The 20,198-nt window shown below is 41.9% G+C and overlaps 3 protein-coding genes across 4 annotated transcripts; all 3 read left to right on the top strand.

The window, feature by feature from the left end:
- Positions 1-92: 92 nt before the first annotated feature.
- Positions 93-11,337, top strand: LOC110486370 (intercellular adhesion molecule 1). Of its 2 annotated transcripts, none has more exons than XM_036941090.1 (5): positions 93-155; positions 7,942-8,217; positions 8,313-8,642; positions 8,852-9,088; positions 9,427-11,337. In XM_036941090.1, exons 2-5 carry the CDS (start codon positions 8,055-8,057, stop codon positions 9,537-9,539), a joined length of 843 nt encoding a protein of 280 aa, XP_036796985.1. In that variant the 5' UTR covers positions 93-155; positions 7,942-8,054; the 3' UTR covers positions 9,540-11,337. The 2 variants fall into 2 exon arrangements, with proteins under 2 accessions (XP_036796985.1, XP_021413578.2); XM_021557903.2 differs by lacking the exon at positions 93-155 and adding an exon at positions 6,049-6,258.
- Positions 11,338-12,335: 998 nt separating this feature from the next.
- LOC110486367 (hemicentin-1-like) lies at positions 12,336-14,847 on the top strand. The gene is made up of 5 exons (XM_021557901.2): positions 12,336-12,554; positions 13,112-13,378; positions 13,554-13,886; positions 14,007-14,258; positions 14,527-14,847. The coding sequence occupies exons 1-4, from the start codon at positions 12,503-12,505 to the stop codon at positions 14,255-14,257; spliced, it is 903 nt and encodes a 300-aa protein (XP_021413576.1). The 5' UTR covers positions 12,336-12,502; the 3' UTR covers position 14,258; positions 14,527-14,847.
- Positions 14,848-14,957: 110 nt separating this feature from the next.
- LOC110486366 (hsp90 co-chaperone Cdc37) lies at positions 14,958-20,192 on the top strand. Its single transcript, XM_021557900.2, has 8 exons — positions 14,958-15,303; positions 15,542-15,823; positions 15,949-16,054; positions 16,137-16,252; positions 16,646-16,768; positions 16,851-17,033; positions 19,135-19,206; positions 19,390-20,192. The coding sequence occupies exons 1-8, from the start codon at positions 15,193-15,195 to the stop codon at positions 19,528-19,530; spliced, it is 1,134 nt and encodes a 377-aa protein (XP_021413575.1). The 5' UTR covers positions 14,958-15,192; the 3' UTR covers positions 19,531-20,192.
- The last annotated feature ends 6 nt before the right edge of the window (positions 20,193-20,198 follow it).

Below are 20,198 nucleotides of genomic sequence, written 5' to 3'. Positions count from 1 at the left end.
TGGTTGTCGTGGTAATACTATAAAAGTGTAGATGGATCACCATATAAATTCAAAAGACGAAAAAGCCTGGAAGGAGGAGAGATGACTAGAAACGATTTGATTGTCCGTTTTATGTGTGGATTAATTGTCGGAGTAGAGGACCTTGTGCATTTCAGGTAAACTAACAACTCAATGTTTATATCCCAGGACAAATTAGCTAGCAACAACAAGCTAGTTAAATAGGACAAATTAGCTAGCAAGGTAACTAGCTAAATTGCCATACATGTTTAATGCTTTTCGAATTGTCCCCAAATGAATGTCATTGGTTCAGAGTTTGTTTTGATATGTTAACCTGCGTGTAGTGATCGCGTTTGGTGTAGGGCACATATGTCAGAGTCAAGGCCCGCGGGCCACATCCGGCCCGCAAGAAGGTTTTTTACGGCCCCTGGGATGATCTTGATTTATTATTAGAACCGGCCCGCAGCAAGCCGGCAGCCCGCAGATCTTTTACACGCACCAATACTACATTTCCCACAATGCAAAGGTGACGCACCGAGCAGTAGGCTGCTTCATTTCAATATTTATTGGCACAGCAGTCGTCAGCATCACAGTAAAATTAACTTTCAGATACCCATCAAAAATGGCAAAACGGAAGGTGGATACTGAGAACCGGGGGTTTCAAACAAGGTGGGAGTCGGAGTATATGTTCACGAAGGTAGCTGGAAAACCTGTGTGTCTTCTGTGTGGAGAAAGTGTGGCGGTACTGAAAGAGTATAATCTGAGACGACATTATGAAACGAAACACGCGGACAAAAACAAGAATATGGACATGGAACAAAGGCTACAAAAGGCAGAGGAATTAAAACGAGGCCTCAAATCTCGACAGGCTCTGTTCAAAAAAGCCAAATCACAAGGCCAGGCTGCTGTCAAGGCCAGTTTTATTTTGGCAGAAGAGATCGCTAAATCAGCCCGGCCATTTACGGAGGGGGATTTCATCAAAAACTGCATGATTAAAGTTTGTGACGAAGTTTGCCCAGAAAAAAGGCAACTCTTTTTAAATGTGAGTCTGAGCAGAAACACCATTGCCGAGAGAGTAGACCAGTTGTCCATCAATCTAAAAGAGCAGCTTGTGAAAAAGGGAAAAGATTTTATTGCATATTCCTTGGCTGTGGATGAGAGCACCGACATTTCTGACATTGCCCAGTTGTCAATTTTCATCCGCGGAGTGGACTCCAACCTAAGCGTGACAGAGGAGTTTTTGGCTTTACGTCCTATGCATGGCACAACTACGGGGCATGATTTGTATGAAGAGGTGTCAAGATGTGTAAATGAGATGGAGCTGCCTTGGGAAAAACTCGTGGGTTTGACAACCGACGGAGCACCTGCGATGTGTGGACACAGGAGCGGACTGGTGGCGAAGATACGGGAAAAGATGCAAGAGGAAAACGCGACAGGTGAGCTGACAGCTTATCATTGTATCATACACCAGGAAGCGTTGTGCGGTAAAGCCTTGAAAATGGAGCATGTAATGAGCATCATCACGCGCACAGTTAACTTTATCAGAGCCAAAGGTTTGAATCACCGCCAGTTCAAGGCATTTCTGACGGAGTTAGAAACGGAGCATGGTGATTTGCCTTATCACACAGAGGTGCGATGGCTAAGCCAGGGAAAGGTGCTTCAAAGATGTTTCGAGCTTCGTGAGGAGATTTGTCTGTTCTTGGACAGCAAAGGGAAAGACACAACACAACTCCGAGACGAAATGTTTCTGTGTGAAATGGCTTTTCTGTGTGACATTACGAGTCATCTGAATGCAATAAACTTGCAGCTGCAGGGTCGGGATCGTGTCATCTCTGATATGTACAGTACAGTGAAGGCATTTAAAACCAAACTGACTCTGTGGGAGACGCAGATGCGGAAAGAAAATTTGAGCCACTTTCCCAGCTGCCAGACCATGAAAGAGAAGCTCTCTACCAGTGCGTTCCCGAGCACACAGTTGGCTGATAAAATAGGTATGCTTGCCGCTGACTTTCGACGCCGATTTGCTGACTTTGAAGCACAAAAAAGCAGGTTGGAACTGCTCGGTAACCCATTTGCTGTTGACGTGGAAAGCTCACCACCAAACCTCCAAATGGAGTTGATTGACCTCCAATGCAATGATGCACTGAGGGCAAAATATGCGGCAGTGGGTGCTGCGGAGTTCGCCCGTTTCCTCCCCGGCACAATGCCCCAGCTGCGCATCCAGGCTGCTCAAACGTTGTCTATGTTTGGCAGCACATACCTGTGTGAACAACTGTTTTCTTTGATGAACCTGAACAAAACATCACACAGAAGTCGACTTACTGCTGAACACCTCCACTCAATTCTGAGGATTTCTTCAGCTCAGAGCCTTACCCCGAACATTGATGAACTTGTGGAAAAGATGGGACACCACCAAGTATCACCCTCAACCTCAAACAAGTGAACATTACTGTGCAATCACATATTTAGAGTTTTTACTCAGTTCAAGTTTAAAAGTTAAAATTTAATATTTGTTTTCACTGCATGTTACTTCTCCTTAAACAAAGTGTTGTTTTTGATTAATAGATTTTTGCACTTTATTTTTTTGTATTTCAATCCAATTATATTTTAAAAATATTTCAGTTGAGTGGATGATAGAAAATTGCTATTATTGTTTTTTCTTTGAAGTAAATTTAGCCCACTTTTGCTAAAATAGAAAATATAGTCTACTGATGGTGCCTTGAATACCGGTTTCTTTCATTTAATGTTCATGTTATGGGGATATTTATATAAAGGAAATTTGTCTTTTGTGTCTGTTGAAAATTAAAGATTACTGACAGAGCCATAAGAAAATATTGCTTTATTTATCTGATCATATTGTAATATATTTGTTAGGTTTTCAGTAGGTTCAATTAGGTTCACTAGACTATATGCGTCATTTAAAAAATTTTCAATGAACATTCGAACAGTCCGGCCCTCGTCTTGTAGCTGATTTTTTTATTTGGCCCTCCGTCCATTTGACTTTGACACCCCTGGTGTAGGGGGACAAAATACAATTATGCACGATGGCGCACGCGCGCAGCCGGTTTGGGTTCCGTGTTAGCCCTAATGAATTATCGAAGAGACCTGAATACGCACTAATTTGTTCATTTCAAAGAATCTATCTCATAAGATTTGTTGTGTGATTTTCATAACTTTATTTTTATTGTACGTTGCTCATATGAGAAATCTACAGGATTTCAAAACAGCTGGTCATCATTCTGATCTTGCACAACATTTTCTTTGCGACGCGCGCTTTGGAAACAACGTCATCGATTAAGCAACGGAAGCCCATTCATTTTCTATGAAGGAAGGGAAGTGTGCGGGGCGAGGGAGCGTGAACAGGGCGGTACCAAAATTGTGGAAAGTCGTTGACGCGACATCGCGTTGCTATTGACCAATCGAAGCTCATCATGGTTTCCAGACCCTACTGGATTGGCTGTTGATACTTAGCAGTATATGGCTTGCTAGCACCAACATGAGGGCGGTGATTCAGGGTTGCCATGTTCGCGATTTTCGTACAATTGAGCAACTTTGAAAACGATGTCGCGGACGAAAATGTATCCTAATTCACTATGGCCTGCTGCTGACTGTTTCTGAGTGATGATGGGGAGGGCCAGAGGGGTTGTGTGTGTGTGTTGAGATTATTATTTACAAAGACTGCTTTGGAACAGCAGGTTAACTGCCTTGTTCAGAACAAAATATTTATACCTTGTTAGCTTGAGGATTCAATCTAGCAACCTTTTGGTTACTGGCCCTGCTGGCCCAAATACAACCCTTACTTGAACTATTTGCACGTCGTTACAACACTTTATATAGAAATAATATGACATTTGAAATGTCTTTATTATTTTGGTACTTCTGTGAGTGTAATGTTTATGTTAATTTTTGTTTATTTCACTTTTGTTTGTTATTTACTTCCCTTGCTTTGGCAGGGTAGCCTAGTGGTTAGAGCATTGGACTTGTAACCGTTTCAAATAGATTTAAGCAGGCTATTTAGATTGTCATTATGGAGTTCTATTTCCAAACCTTTTTCTATAAAACAAACTGATGCGCATCAAGAAATAACGGCACAAAAAACTTTAGTGCATTAGATAAATTCACTAGGTGGTTTAAACTGCATTCTAATGTCGACTTTGCTTATTTAAAACGTAAGCGAAGTGTTTTACACATGCTCAGTGGAAATTTTAAATTGAAGTTATGGAACTCCCTCGCATGCTTCTGTTAAGGGAAAAAGACAACAATGAAACTGACATTAAAAGTGGAAATGATATACTACATTTGTATCTGTTGGCCATCATGTAGCCTATTAATTTCTATGGCGGCTACTGTAGCCTAGCATTTGATACAATGACTATATTACTGGAGTCATTGCAAATCGATTTATGCAAGTGTAACGGATGTGAAACGGCTAGCTAGTTAGCGGTGGTGCGCGCTAAATAGCGTTTCAATCGGTGACGTCACTTGCTCTGAGACCTTGAAGTAGTGGTTCCCCTTGTTCTGCAAGGGCCGCGGCTTTTATGGAGCGATGGGTAACAATGCTTCGTGGGTGACTTGTTGATGTGTGCAGAGGGTCCCTGGTTCGGGGATGGTCTAAAGTTATACTGTTACACAACTTGTGTAGCCTTCTTGGAGCTGGCAACCGGTTTAATAAATAGCCTATACCTTCATTTTATTGTTGTTGTAGCCTTGTGTTATTATGTAATTATTAATGGCCATGTTTAGTTAACAGTTCTAGTGCGATTGCCGATCAGCTGTAATTAGAATGCATTCGATTGAAGGTAAGTCTGTCAGATTAGGCTACAGGTAAAACTAAATAAAACACTGAATGACAAGCATAGGCCTATTCAGTTCATATCCATATTATTAATATTTGATTCAGTGACTAAAATTACGACCCCATTCTTACTAGCCTGTTCCAACAGGGCAACAGAAACACTTCTTACCTCAAAATCACCTCGCTACTCATGTTGAATAAATAAGTCTGTCAATTTGAACAAAGCAAACTGCTAAATCGTTCATTTTACATCGTGCCTACATCTTGCCTAGGTTACTTTAGGCCATCTCAATTTAGATGTAGTCCAATCACTGGCTATAGGCTACCTGCATCTAGTTAACCAAACCATGGCAGAGTTTTACAGTCATGAACCCAGATTTTAGTCAGTAGGCCTAGCCTATGCCTATTGAAATGACAAGTCAATCTCGCAAATAGGCCATTTATAACTGTTTATAGTCTTAACATCTTGCACATAATAAAGTCACAAATTGCCCAACATTCATTTTTTAAGTGTGTGGTTTGAGCCCTGAATGCTGATTGACTGAAAGCTGTGGTATTTCAGACCATATACCACAGTTATGACAAAAAAATACTTTTTACTGTTCTAATTATGTTGGTAACCAATTTATAATATCAACAGGGTAGCCTAGTGGTTAGAGCGTTGGACTAGTAACCGGAAGGTTGCAAGTTCAAACCCCCGAGCTGACAAGGTACAAATCTGTCGTTCTGCCCCTGAACAGGCAGTTAACCCACTGTTCCTAGGCCGTCATTGTAAATAAGAATTTGTTCTTAACTGACTTGCCTAGTTAAATAAAGGTAAAAAAAAAAAAAAAAAAAAAAAAAAAAAAAAAATAAGGCACCTCTGCGGGTTTGTGGTATCCAGGCACTTTGCGTTGTAGCCTTTAGCCATGGTATATTGGCATTATATGGTACCACACCTTCCCAGGCCTTATTGCTTAATCATAGCAGACAAACAAGTTAAATCAACATCCAATGATAAAAAAAATATCTGGCAGTTTAATGAGTGCTAATTATAATTTCTCTTGCACCATATTTAAATTCATTTTAGTCAAGTTAGCTCGCAATAATTATTGTTTTGATAGAAAACCGAATTTAGCTCCATACATCATTACAAGTTACGTTGATATTCATTCTTAATTCGCTCAATGACGTTATGGAAAAGGTTTATATTGATTAAATGTCCCAGCTCCTCTCAGGCATTGGGGGAGGGTTTTAAAAAAAATGTGATTGTGCTAGCAATTTAATCTGACATGGCAACCCATGGATGGATAGAGGATGTGTACTCGTGTGGGAAAGCGTTTGTGTGCTCTGCTGCTTTTAGTTTCGATTACCATAGTTATACGTTTTCAAGGTGACGGTCAACATTGGGATATATTTGCCGGATAAAATAAATATGGTGAAAGGACTTTATGGATTTCTGACACTCGGTGTGTTGGTGTTTACAGGTAGGGTCTACAGATCAATGTTACTACTTTTTTGTTAAACTACAGATGTTTGCTGTTCCCGTTACAGTATGAGTTTCCCATTATGTTTAAACAACTCAATTACTATTTAATTGTATTTTCAGGGTATGATGATTAACTTACTGGAAGTCATAGTAAACTTGTTTTCGACTATTTGAAGTCCAATCTCTCCCACTGAATCAATATGTCTCTGATCAAGAAAGAGCTCTATTGATGGGTGTGGTCGATTCATTTGGAAGAAAAGCAATTGTTTTTCTCTCTCGAATTTGGTCCCTTAGAACGGTTTCCCAAACTGTGGGGCGGTCCCCCTAAGGTGCAATTTCGAAATTGGGTAGTGTGTCATCAGTTCCTCTTGTCATGTCAGTCATTGTATACCTTAGAGAGATATTTATAACTTGTCAGAAATGTCCAGATCAACTAGCCCAGGTGTACTCAACTACTATTTGAGAAGGTCCGGTCACACAAATGTCCTAGGAGGTAAAATTCTGGGTTGGTATAATCTTTATCTGCGTAGTCACAAACCTCCACCTCGCAAGTCCCGACCCATATGACTTCAAATTGTTCACAATCCTTTTTTTGACAGAAATAACATTTAGCATGATTTAAGCTAATTTCCCCAAAATGCTCCATATTTTGCTATCGGCGGGGATAATTATTTTGTGGTTTTAAAGCAAATTTCCGGCAATTATACAAATTTAGCATTGTCTTAAATGTGTTCATATGATACCTGAGTGAGTCAACAAAATCAATGGGGGCCTCCTGGGGGTCGAGGCACACATTATGGCCATGATAACTACAAGATTTAGATAGCTGGTTAGCCTAACGTACCTACCTAGCTAACATGGGTTAGTTGATCAACTCTGCATTACTGACATGTTAGAAATAGCTCTCTAATGTCTGTCAGTGAATGACACAACAAGAGGAAAACTTCCCATACACTACCAAATGTAAAAAATTGCACCTTGTGCATTCTACTGTTATAGCTCTCAACCACATTAATACATTGAAAGCCTGAGTTTAATTATAATTTTTTTTAAGTCAGCAAACGTTAAACATTTTTTGTTAAAAACGACCCATAGATTTTGCTGTAATGTTTGAGTCACTTAGATACACATTAAACATGGCAAAATGTATAGAATAAAAATGTTAAATTTTCTCAGTGCTTCATGAAACAAATTGTAGAATTGCAGAAATAAGCTTTAAACCTGCATGATTTTCTCTTCGCCAACCAGAGGGGTGTGAACAGTTTTTGTCATGAAAAGTGCTTTTACCCATAGAAATAGACGCGGCTCGTGCGCAGGGTGGCACGGATTGTTCCCCAATGCTGGAAGGGGGGTATGAGTGCAGAAGTTTGGGAATCCCTGCCTTAGAGCACTATCAATATTAAAACAAGTTTCATTCATTTACTCCCTTGTTCCTGACTTGACTGAGTGACATTGCTTCTGCTAGTTGTTAAAAACAATGGGCAACTTTCTCACCCTCTGATAGTGTATGGCCACAGTCAAACCAGTTGTCTTGGCCAGCAGAGAGTTTGTGATACAAACCAGCAAAAATACTAGCAAAGATATATTTATTGACAGACAATGTATTGTGATGTCAGTGTTACTTTATGGTTGTATGTAATCATTGCCATGTTGTTCACATGTCATGTGCTCTGACCGGTAGGTGGGCCTACACATGCCTCCTTTCCTCTTGAGCTCAACCCTCCCAGAGTGGTGGTGAGATATGGAGACTCAGTCTCAGTCAACTGCAGCACATCATCCACAGACCATGAGGGGATGGGCTGGGAGGCCACATTCGGAGGTAAAAGTTTAGAAGAACATGTCAACCTTGTCACCTGGACTGTGGATAACCTTACTGATTGGACAATAGAACCCAAATGCTACATCAATCTCATTGACGGCGAACAACCCTCAAAAGTACTTCCAGTCATTCTCTACAGTGAGTATTTTCCTCCTTGTGAATGTGAAAGGTATGTTTCTATTTAACTGTATATCAGCATTGAGGGTTTTTTACATTGTTCACCTCCTCTACAGAGACTCCAGACAGCGTCTCCATCTCTGTTCTGAGACACTCTGGTCCCATGGTGGAGGGGACACAGTACCAGCTGCAGTGTGACATTCAGAACATCGCTCCTCTACAGAACCTGGTTGTGAAGTGGTACAAAGGGAATGAACTCTTAGATAATGTAACTTACAGTAACGTCAGTAAGAGACCAGAGGATGTGTCAGCTACTCTGATGATCAGCCCCAGTAGAGATGATGATGGAGATCAGTATAGATGTAGAGCAGAACTGGACCTGGGACCAGAGGGACCACAACCCCATCCTACAGTGACATCAGAACCTCTCAGCATTACTGTGCACTGTGAGTTCCCTCTAGTCTTATTTTCAATCATTCCATTCATGTTTACAGCTGATCATTTAGTTTGATCTGATACCCGACTGTGATATTTAATGGAGTTTTCCAATAATCTGTTATCTTCTCATGGTTTCACCCTCCCCAAACTCTGAATCTTGTGGGAACAGTCCATGTTGATTGGTTATATGTTTATCTTATTTCTCCTCATTCTTCAGACCCCCCAACCTTTTCCAGACCTGAAGCTGAGAACCTGGACATCAGAGTGGGGGAGGAAATCACCTTAAACTGCACGGCTACTGGAAGGCCCACTCCTCTGTACAGGTGGCAGTCTTCAGATTTCCAAGAAGCTCTTTTCACCCCCCCGTCCGAGGTCCCAGGAACCTACACCTGCACTGCCTACAATCAGATAGGCAAGATCAGCAAGACATTCACTGTGAATCCCAAACCTAAAGGTAGGATCATGTTTATAATTAGTAGCTAGTCTTATCTTTTTCACAAATGCTTCTATTCTCACCTACTACCCCTCCCACTTCATTTAAAGTGGGACCCAATTTTCCTGTACCATGAATATGTGTTACTTTCTTAATATTTCCCAAATAGACTGCTCTGAGAAATGTCTCCTTTGACAGTATATTTAAATGTCTAATATTGCTCCTGTTTCTCCAGGCAGTCGTGGAACCACTGCAGGGATAGTGGTGGTCATGCCGGCTTTCTTTGCTCTAGTGTCTGTCTGTGTGGTGCATCACAAACAAATAAATAAACCCTCATTAACAACACCCTCTTCCCACAGGGGACAGAACAACGTTCTGGGTCATCATAGGATCGGGCCTGGGCCTGGCCATTGTGGTTGTGATTGTCTATGCCATTGTCAAATACAGAGCAGGTCCCAACTCCATCATCTGACCAGGCCAGAGGAAGAGCAATTCTATCGCCAGTGTGACCAGCAGGACTTCCTCAATAGACACTGTATGAATAAGAATGGTTGTTTATTGAATTATTATGATGGAACGCTTCAATCCCGCATGGCTTATAACTCCAAAGAGTGCTTTCTATTAGCCTTCTCCAACCAATAGCTTTGTGCCATTTGGACGTGGTGATGCGTTGTTTTGAATGTGTCTTGGGCTGTGTCCGTGTGAGCATGTTGCGCAACACTACAAACCATTCATTCACATGCATGTGTGTCCTGTTTTACTACTTATTTTATAATCAAGCATACCTGAATGTAGTCTCTTCTCACAGCCACTGTGTCTCTGTCACGCAGGTAAAGCGGCTGTATAAACAGGCTAGCCTGATCGCTGTAGTCCGATGACCGCACCAAGTGACCTTATGTGACTATACAGTGAGAAATGAGCCATGCAATGCATCACTTCCTGTCTAATGCCTTTTTTTTTTCTTGTTGCTCTAAAATGGTGGTACCAGAGCCTTTTAACCGATTTAAGTTTGCTGGTCCAAGAGCCACAGGAAGCTTCTCTTCACTATTGCTAATTTTGTTCTCTGCCCACATGCTTCCGCTATCTCTCTTTTACCGTCACAGCACCCTTGATTCTCAGTAATGTCAGTATGTTTGATGATAGCTTTAATTGTTTGTCTTTCACTTTCTCAACCTATATCTGCAGACCATAGAGAAGCGAACATGCATACTGACATGAATCCCATGGACGCAGTCTCCGGGCTGTGAGGAGAGAAAGGCCACTGATGTGTTTTATCTATCTCAGGTATTTTAATAGTCTACACAGTCATAACTCACCATACGTGGCTCACATGGTCCTTTACGATGTTGCTATACAGTGTGTTAGTAGAAACAATACTCTGTTTTGACGAGTGGAGTGGCACAGTCCTTTAAATCGTTGTCTTTTTTTGTTGGATCACAGAGGTTTGTTTTTATTTTTTGTATAACAATTTTAAAACATTCATGCTAGATATTTCAAGGTATGGGTACAGTGTTAAGTGCAAAGTATGTTCAGTTCACGTTGTACAGGGCTGGAATAGCATTGGTACAGTTGCAAATGGTGCTTGTAAGGTGCACAGAACTATTTGAGTTGCATGATGTAAACTAGCTTTTTACATGTGATGTTTGTGTTGTGTCGCTAACTAACTATGTGTATATTGTCCATTTGATTTCAGCACTGAATGTTGTTATATGCTGTCTTTAACAGTCGCTAACACTCATTCTCTACTTTATTTAGACATTTTTGTCAGCTTGCTTATGTTTATATGACCCGTGATATGTGTGTGTTTCCATCTGACTGATCTTCCTTTCAGACATTTAGTTATCTATTCGGAATGTCGGTACTTGTTAGGCTCAGCATTGTCAGAGATTCAGTTTCAGGAAGTGTTCTGCTGCAACCTATTTAGGTTAGAATGATGCTGTCTTTCATTTCCATTTCAATAGTGCTGCAAAATTGGTGGACAGTTTTACATCGACAATGCAGGAGATGTTTACCATGCATACACAGCATTCGCTGTCAAACATCAACCAGCTATGCTCATTGAGTTAAAGTTTTGAAAGAATCAGTCTTTCACTGTGACATGTTCCTCTACTGTATTTTGTATGCCATTGGGAACCTTTCTCTCATACATCACTGTAACACTGACACATCAATACTAATCACTACAAACTAAGGTCCATGTAAAGCGACGCATGGAAGTCCATCTGTTATCCTGCCTACGGTGGCTCATATAAATACTTCCTTTTTCAGAATTGAGTGTCTGTCCTTTTTGTGTCTCTCGGGTTCTGCTTCATCCTGGTGAAGGGGACTTCTGCCCTGCCAAGAAACACTTTGTGTGTGCAGCCTGACTGTTGCTATAACAACCTGGCTGCAGTGTAGACTTATAAGGGCAATTTGCCAGCACATTTAGTCCTAGAGCAAAAACCTGTTATATTATACACACATGATCATTTTCAGAAACAAGTGTACAATAGTATACTTCCACAACAAACAAGGGCACAGCATAGAAACAGAGTCCACATACTGTAGACACAGAATTGGCAGCTGAGCCTTCTATAAATACACCCAATGAGCATCCAATTACTGAGCAATGTTTCTGGCAGCCTGGTTACGGCTGGTTCTGTTGTGCAGTGGTGGTACATTCTGATCACAGTGTGAGGCCTACACACTACATACCGGACAACAAGTCCAACAATCCAACCTGCTGAGTCTTGACAAAGCATGGGGTCTCCAAGCAGTGCGCGCATGGGAATCAAACATGTCTGCAGAGAGTAGAACTGCATTGTGAGTTCTCTCAAACCACCTATGTATATGAATCCGCAGTCACACGGGAACTGTTTGAGGCAAGTTACCACAGGTCATTGGGGTTTCATTTCAGTTTAAAGAACTGAAAATTGTAACCGTAGCACCCTTCTGAAGTCCTAGAACTCTGTATGGGTATTTTCTAAAAACAAAAGAGCTGTCATCTGAATAGCTCGAGGTTGTGCTGCTGTAACAATACACGATAGCGAACAAAAATACAAAAGATCTAAGCTGAGATTCTAGGAGTAAGAACACATTTTGGGCTGAAATATATCATGGGTCTGATATTTTAACTCTCATTGAACATTAAATACAGATTCTAACTAAACCACAAATAAATGATTAAAGGAAGAATTTCCCCTGTGGGATGTAGGCCTAATGAGTTACCATTGAGGAGGTCTGGCCTTGATGCCTGTCAAACTTCCTTAGCCCCCTCTTCTCCCCCTCGGGGCCCTGCAGTCAGACACAGACTACGGTATGAGAGCCCTCGTTTGGTGAGGGAGGGCTTTTGTTAGTAATCACAGTTCACTTTGGAGTTGCCAAGCAGGACCAAGTCGGAATTCCACTCGCCTTTCAACTCCGACCATAGTGGACCTCATCAAAGTCTGCAAGAAGATGGAAAACTACTTTCTAAAATGGATCCTAACCTTTTGCATGTTCTGCACCGGTAAGATGTTGCAAGAGACAACATTTTATTATTCATAAGATTTGCTTATTCTCTGTGGAGTCGAGGGTTATGGGACATCTGCAGTAGAGGCCCCCTTTGTATCGACGAGTTTGTAGTTTGAAGACGTTTTTTGGCAATAGAATTGGTCATAAATGGTTTTAAAGCACTTTGGCAAAATACTATTATATAATATTGCGTATATGAGTGTGTGAATTATTTACCTGTGCTTTGTCCACTGAAATTAAATTTGCAACCCAGAGATGATGGCAAAGTGAAACCTGCATCCCACCCAGTCTTATATCCACAGTGATACAAACCGATCATAAACACCTGCTAAAGTCACACAATCAAATCACTGAAAGCAACATTTTCCTGGTATCTGTAAATGTGATTTTGTTTAAGAAATATGAATGTTTCGGATATGCCAGCAATAATATAACTTTCTAACTAGATTATGTGATGATCACGATGATAATGAAAAAGATTGTGAAAATTATGATGCTGATGAAGACAATGTAACGATGATGATGGTGATGATGATATTGTCCATGTCTCAGTGTCAGGTGAAGGATGCTCTCTGGAGCTGAAACCCTCCAGGGTGGTGGTGGGGTTTGGGGAGGCTGTGTCTGTCAGCTGTGAGGCCTCTCGCCCGGTGCGTGTCCTAGGCTGGGAGTCAGCCATCGGGGCAGCACACACCCAACAGGACCGTGCTGTCCAATGGAAGGTGGACAGTCTGATCGACTGGATCGAGGAGCCTATCTGCTACGGAGTCTTCTTCACTGCACCCAGACAGTGTGAGGAGAAACTCAACCTCATCCTTTACAGTGAGTCAACCTGGCCTACATAAAGCTGGCTTTTTTAATCTTAGCTCAATTTAAGGCAGAGCATGGCTGCAGTACATGCATCAGGCCATACTTCATAATGATGAATTCTATTTGTGGCGACTACTACTACATGTACGTGTTGTGCTTGACACACTAACCAGCTGATCTTTCACAGAGACTCCAGACAGTGTCACTATCAGCTCAGCGAACCACACTGGTCCCATGTTGGAGGGGAAAGAGTACCAGCTGCTCTGTGATGTCCAGAACATCGCCCCCGTTCAATACCTCACCCTGAGGTGGTACAGAGGGCAGACTGAAGTTTACAACCACTCTTTCTCTGATCTGACCCCTGCCTCCCCTGTCCAAGTATCCTCCATCCTCCTGGTCACCCCAACCAAAGCTGATAACGGAGCCCAGTACAAGTGCGTGGCTCAGCTGGACTTGGGACCAGAGGGACCACAACCGCCTCCTTCAGTGACATCAGAGCCTCTCAACGTCTCTGTGCACTGTGAGTCTATTAACTCAACCCAACCATTAATAGTTTCATGAGAAACAATGAAATCCAATTGTGTTTGTGTATTCATTTATATGCAATATCCATCCCTTTCCCTTGTAATTATTTCCTCAGACCCCCCATCCTTCCTCAGTCCTGAGGCTGAGACCCTGGACATCGTTGTGGGGGATGAAATCACATTAAACTGCACGGCTAAAGGAAGCCCCAGTCCTGTGTACAGCTGGCAGTCTTCAGATCCCAAAGAGAAGATGGAGGACCAACCTGTTTTTACCTCTTCCTCCTTGCTTCCAGGGACCTACACCTGCATTTCTTCTAATAAGATTGGCAAGAAGAGTAAGCAGTTCATCATCAAGACTAAGTCTTAAGGTAGGAGGACACAGTGAAGGGGGCATTGTTAAATGCAAACATTTAGAGGATAGAACTAGCATTCTCTACCATCATACTTGTTATAGAAGCCATAGATCTTATTTGGTATGTAATCTGAGGAGTCAGAAGGTAAAAAGGGCCACGTTGGAGGTGTGTGACTTTTCCCACAGTGGAGTGTTGGCTTTACAAAACAAAAGTCCAAGTTTGGGGGATTAGCAGAGGGAAGATATTTTCTGTCTCTAATATCAATTGCACGGTTTTGTTACAGGTGTGAGAGCGTCATCATTGTCAGCCAGACCATCGCACAGAAAAAAAGGAATTGCCTTACATTTTTAAAGACTTTGGTCATGTAATAGTTTATAGTAGCATATTATTGTGTTATGATTGATTCTTGTTGTTATTGCAACATAAAGTATACTTTGACGTGTTTAAATATATATGTAGGGTATACAGTTCACTTTCAGTGTGGAGAACCCTAGAACGCGAGGCAGTGTGAATAATTCTATCCATTAATAAGCTATCCATTAACTTTATTGTTGTTTGTTCTTTCTCTCTTTGTCATAAAAACACTAATAAAATTACAAATTTGTATTTGTTGTATTATTATCAATGATGGTAGGCTATTATTATTAAATCTACTAAATAATATATATATTTTTTATTATAAAAATATTATGTTCCACCCACATGCCTTTGCCTTGACGTTCTTCAATGACGAGTTTACGTAGATACGTCTAAACGGAAACTTCCAGGGTTTCTTCCTTAGCTAGCTAATGCTACATTGTGCACTATTGTTGTTTAGCAATAGTAAATATATTAGCTACCGATATAATTTCTAACAAGGTTTTAAGTTAGCTAATTTAAAATCTATTATTTTCACTTTTAACGTGCTCTTGCTACAAGCAAATTGTAGCCTGCTAGCTAGGTGGCTAGAATGACAAGTAGGATAGACTACAGCGTGTGGGACCACATTGAGGTTTCAGATGATGAAGATGACACTCATCCAAACATCGATACACCCAGCCTTTTCAAATGGAGACATGAGGTAACGTTATGTCGATTAGAGTGATGCATTTGATAGCTACTTGGTCTCTGTAAGTTAGCTAATTATCACATTATTAGCTAGCTTTCTAGATTTGCAGATGCTGACGTTATGTAAACAGCCTGCTTTCGCAGATAAACGCAATGGAAAGATAAACATAACATTTGTCGTTATGTGTTGTATATCTAGTTATCCCCGATGAGATCCCTTTGTCCTGACCCCTCTCCCCACCATCACCTAGGCGCGTGTGGAACGAATGGACCAGTTCATAAAGGCTGGTGAGGACCTGGAGAAGGGGCTAGCTGAATCTAAGCGCAAGTTGACTGAAGCACAGAAGAAGACCAAGAATCTGTCCAGTTCAGTCACGGACGATGCCAAAGCCGAGCTGAGCAAGGCACAGGCCGAAGAGAAGAGGCTGAAGAAGGAGGAGCGAGACTGGGAGAAGAAACTGGAGGACCACCGGCGGGAAGAGAAGAAGATGCCATGGAGTGTAGACACACTCTGCAAGGAGGGCTTCAGCAAGGTGGGTTTAGTGTGTGGAACCACTGATGCGCCCTGGCTGATGGTGATGGTTATTTGCTGATGCCATTTGTCTTGCCCCACTCCGATCTCTCTCTTTCTCTCTCTCTCTCCTTCTGTCTCTCCTAGAGTGTTATGAACGTTAAGCCAGATGTGAAGGAGGACACCGAGGAGCAGAAAGAGCAGAAACACAAGACCTTTGTGGAGAAGTATGAGAAAGAGATCAAACACTTTGGTGAGAGTCATTATCCCATTCTTTGTTGTCCCCATTCTTTGTGGGTAGTTGTCATGGCCATGGTATCTGTCTCTGTTGTCAGGTATGATGAAACGCTGGGACGACAGCCAGAAGTACCTATCAGACAACCCTCACCTGGTGTGTGAGGAGACGGCCAACTACCTAGTCATCATGTGCATTGACCTGGAGGTGGAGGAGGTGAGTGCAGAACCGTAATACGACAAACCTCACCTCTAATAACCCATGAGGGATTTCATCCACTATACAATATTCCAGAGGACACTCATCAGGGTCATGTTCAGTAGGGCACAGGGTAGCAAAATGTTTTGAAACAGAAAACGATAGTGTTTCTTGTTGAACAAGTCCAGGTAGACCCTTCCTGTTTCAGTCCATCTTCTTACATTAGGTGCATAATGAACACAATTCTGGTGTAGAGAAGGTTATGAAGTAGGTTAGTAAGTGATCGTCTGATCTTCTTTATTTGCCCAAACATGCCTCAGTACGAAGTACACATGCAGTTTCCTTTTCTTGATACAGATGAGCATAGACAAGGGTTAATGTCAGTGTCCTGTTGATGTTTTCCTCCTGTAGAAGAAAGCGCTGATGGAGCAGGTGGCCCACCAGACTATAGTGATGCAGTTCGTCCTGGAGCTGGCTAAGAGCCTGAAGGTGGATCCCCGCGGTTGCTTCCGTCAGTTCTTCGCCAAGATAAAGGTTTGTTTGTGTGTAAAGGTGATACATTTCCCACTTGCACTCAATAGCAAAGCATATAGACAGATATATTTCCCTCTCTCAGACTGCAGATCAGCAGTATCAGGATGCCTTCAATGATGAGCTGGAGTCCTTTAAGGGGAGGGTGCGCGGCAGGGCCAAGATTCGCATCGAGAGGGCCATGAAGGAGTACGAAGAGGAGGAGAGACAGAAACGCCTGGGGCCCGGAGGACTGGATCCTGCTGAGGTGTATGAGTCCCTACCTGAGGTACAGGACATCTACTGCTGCACCTCCTCCATTTAGCACCGTCCTTCCATCATAATCATCATCCCTATCTCTGTTTTTGGTTTTGCAAGTTAACAAACCCAAAGATTGGAAAGCTGCCGCAGTCATCCCCCTCTTCAAAGGGGGAGACACTCTAGACCCAAACTGCTACAGACCTATATCTATCCTACCCTGCCTTTCTAAGGTATTTGAAAGCCAAGTTAACAAACAGATCACTGACCATTTCGAATCCTACCTTACCTTCTCCGCTGTGCAATCTGGTTTCCGAGCTAGTCATGGGTGCACCTCAGCCACGCTCGGGTCCTAAACGATATCATAACCGCCATCGATAAGAGACAATACTGTGCAGCTGTACTCATCGACCTGGCCAAGGCTTTCAACTCTGTCAATCACCACGTTCTTATCGGCATACTCAACAGTCTTGGTTTCTCAAATGACTGTCTCGCCTGGTTCACCAACTACTTCTCAGACAGAGTTCAGTGTGTCAAGTCGGAGGGCCTGTTGTCCGGACCTCTGGCAGTCTCTATGGGGGTGCCACAGGGTTCAATCCTCGGGCCGACTCTTTTCTCTGTATACATCAATGATGTTGCTCTTGCTGCTTGTGATTCTCTGATCCACCTCTACGCAGACGACACCATTCTGTATACTTCTGGCCCTTCTTTGGACACTGTGTTAACTAACCTCCAAACGAGTTTCAATGCTATACAACTCTCCTTCCGTGGCCTCCCAACTGCTCTTAAATGCAAGTAAAACTAAATGCATGCTCTTCAACCGATCGCTGCGCACACCTGCCCGCCCGTCCAGAGTAGTGATCACTACTCTGGACGGTTCTGACTTAGAATATGTGGACAACTACAAATACCTAGGTGTCTGGTTAGACTGTAAACTCTCCTTCCAGACTCACATCAAACATCTCCAATCCAAAGTTAAATCTAGAATTGGCTTCCTATTTCACAAACAAAGCATCCTTCACTCATGCTGCCAGACATACCCTCGTAAAACAAAACGGACTATCCTACCGATCCTTGACTTCAGCAAATTGCATGCAGTCTATCACACCGCCATCCGTTTTGTCACCAAAGCCCCATATACTAACCACTGTGACCTCTATGCTCTCGTTGGCTGGCCCTTCATATTCGTCGCCAAACCCACTGGCTCCAGGTCATCTATAAGTCTTTGCTAGGTAAAGCCCGTCTTATCTTAGCTCACATGTCATCATAGCAGCACCCACCCGTAGCACACACTCCAGCAGATGTATTTCACTGGTCACCCTCAAAGCCAATTCCTCCTTTGACTTCCTCCTTTCCTTCCAGTTCTCTGCTGCCAATGACTGCAACGAACTTCTAAAATCACTGAAGCTGGAGACTCATATCTCCTCATTTTTTTTTTTTTTTTTTTTTTTTTTTTTTGCCTTTACCTCCCTTATCTCCCCTCATTTGCTCACATCGTATATAGACTTGTTTATACTGTATTATTGACTGTATGTTTGTTTTACTCCATGTGTAACTCTGTGTTGTTGTATGTGTCGAACTGCTTTGCATTATCTTGGCCAGGTCGCAATTGTAAATGAGAACTTGTTCTCAACTTGCCTACCTGGTTAAATAAAGGTGAAATAAATAAAACTAAATTTAAAAAATAACTTTAAGCACCAGCTGTCAGAGCAGATCACTGCACCTGTACATAGCCCATCTGTAAATAGCCCATCCAACTACCTCATCCCCATACTGTTATTTATTTTATTTTGCTCCTTTGCACCCCAGTATCTCTACTTGCACACTCATCTTCTGCACATCTATCATTCCAGTGTTTAATTGCTATCTTGTCATTATTTTGCCACTATGGCCTATTTATTGCCTTACCTCCCTTATCCTACCTCATTTACACACACTGTATATAGACTTTTTCTATTATATTATTGACTGAATGTTTGCTTATTCCATGTGTAACTCTGTGTCGTTGTATGTGTCACACTGCTTTGCTTTATCTTGGCCAGGTCGCAGTTGTAAATGAGAACTTGTTCTCAACTAACCTACCTGGTTAAATAAAGGTGAAATTTAAAAAATAGATTTTGTCCTTTTTGTAGGAGATGCAGAAATGTTTTGACGAGAAGGACATTGCCATGTTGCAGACTGTCATCACGAAGCTGGACCCAACGGTAGGTTACAAAACCAAATCCATTCCTGTTTTTCTTTTGTTGTATTGTCTTCCACGTGCTCAGGGCAAGCATACCGACAACATACATTGTTCTACAAATGTAAAGGCACGCTGAATAGTGACACAAAACCTCCTGAAGTTGTTACAAACTGGTGCTCTAAATGTCATTGTTCCCACCCGTCAGGAGGCTAAGGTCCACATGAAGAGATGCATCGACTCTGGCCTCTGGGTCCCTAACTCACAGGCAGACGAGGGAGACGACAAGGAGGAAGACGCTACTTATGAAGCGCTGAATAAGGAGATGGGCGAACAGAAGATAGAATGATTGACATGAATTGACTTTACGATGATGATATTTTCATCTATGTAGTCGTCACTTCTATTGCTACTCCCAATGTTTTTTTTCATGAATTTCTCCTTAACGCTTTGGAACAGTGTAACCTCTCTGTGGTGATGTCCACTCTTTGTGGACAACAGTATCACACCAATATCACTTGCTGAATGCTTTTATTTTTTTAAACATAATTCTTGCTTGGGCCTTTATTAGTGAAGCTGTATTCTTAAACGTGTGTGTGCCTGTACATAGTCTCTTTGGATGTGTGTGTCAGCCAGCCAGCCAATCTGTTGTTTACCTTGTATTTGTGTGCTTTCAGTTGCTGGGGAACATTGTTTCTCTTTTTCATTCAATAGTCTCACTACTGATTCTACATGTATAGGGATAGGCATGGCAGGATTTTAGTTCTTGATGTGATAGAATTATACATAGTGATGTAACGTGGGATAGACTAGTAACTGAGGTTGAAATTGAATCATATCAACATGTGACATTTTGAATCCAGTGTACTGGCCCCTTATGACCTTTTTGCTCATTGTTTTCTCTCCTTAATTTGACCAGCAGGTGTCACCTCACATCAACTTTTAAGTTGATGGGATAATCACTTTGAGTATTATTTGCTATTAAAAATATCACTGATGTGGTTTACATGAGTCAGG

This window comes from Oncorhynchus mykiss, chromosome 13 (genome assembly GCF_013265735.2).
Source record: "Oncorhynchus mykiss isolate Arlee chromosome 13, USDA_OmykA_1.1, whole genome shotgun sequence".
NCBI lineage: Eukaryota > Metazoa > Chordata > Actinopteri > Salmoniformes > Salmonidae > Oncorhynchus > Oncorhynchus mykiss.
This window is presented reverse-complemented; position numbering and strand designations above follow the sequence as displayed.

What these genes read in the sequence shown, in the direction of transcription:
- LOC110486370 (XM_021557903.2), top strand. Translation starts at nt 6,207, where the DNA reads ATGGTGAAAGGACTTTATGGATTTCTGACACTCGGTGTGTTGGTGTTT. An exon ending in CGGTGTGTTGGTGTTTACAG is followed by an intron (nt 6,259 to 7,941) that starts GTAGGGTCTACA and finishes TCTGACCGGTAG; the next exon opens with GTGGGCCTACACATGCCTCC. An exon ending in TGTGAATCCCAAACCTAAAG is followed by an intron (nt 9,089 to 9,426) that starts GTAGGATCATGT and finishes CTCTTCCCACAG; the next exon opens with GGGACAGAACAACGTTCTGG.
- LOC110486367 (XM_021557901.2), top strand. Translation starts at nt 12,503, where the DNA reads ATGGAAAACTACTTTCTAAAATGGATCCTAACCTTTTGCATGTTCTGC. An exon ending in CTTTTGCATGTTCTGCACCG is followed by an intron (nt 12,555 to 13,111) that starts GTAAGATGTTGC and finishes TCCATGTCTCAG; the next exon opens with TGTCAGGTGAAGGATGCTCT. An exon ending in ACTCAACCTCATCCTTTACA is followed by an intron (nt 13,379 to 13,553) that starts GTGAGTCAACCT and finishes GATCTTTCACAG; the next exon opens with AGACTCCAGACAGTGTCACT.
- LOC110486366 (XM_021557900.2), top strand. Translation starts at nt 15,193, where the DNA reads ATGACAAGTAGGATAGACTACAGCGTGTGGGACCACATTGAGGTTTCA. An exon ending in GAAAGAGATCAAACACTTTG is followed by an intron (nt 16,055 to 16,136) that starts GTGAGAGTCATT and finishes CTCTGTTGTCAG; the next exon opens with GTATGATGAAACGCTGGGAC. An exon ending in AGTTCTTCGCCAAGATAAAG is followed by an intron (nt 16,769 to 16,850) that starts GTTTGTTTGTGT and finishes TCCCTCTCTCAG; the next exon opens with ACTGCAGATCAGCAGTATCA.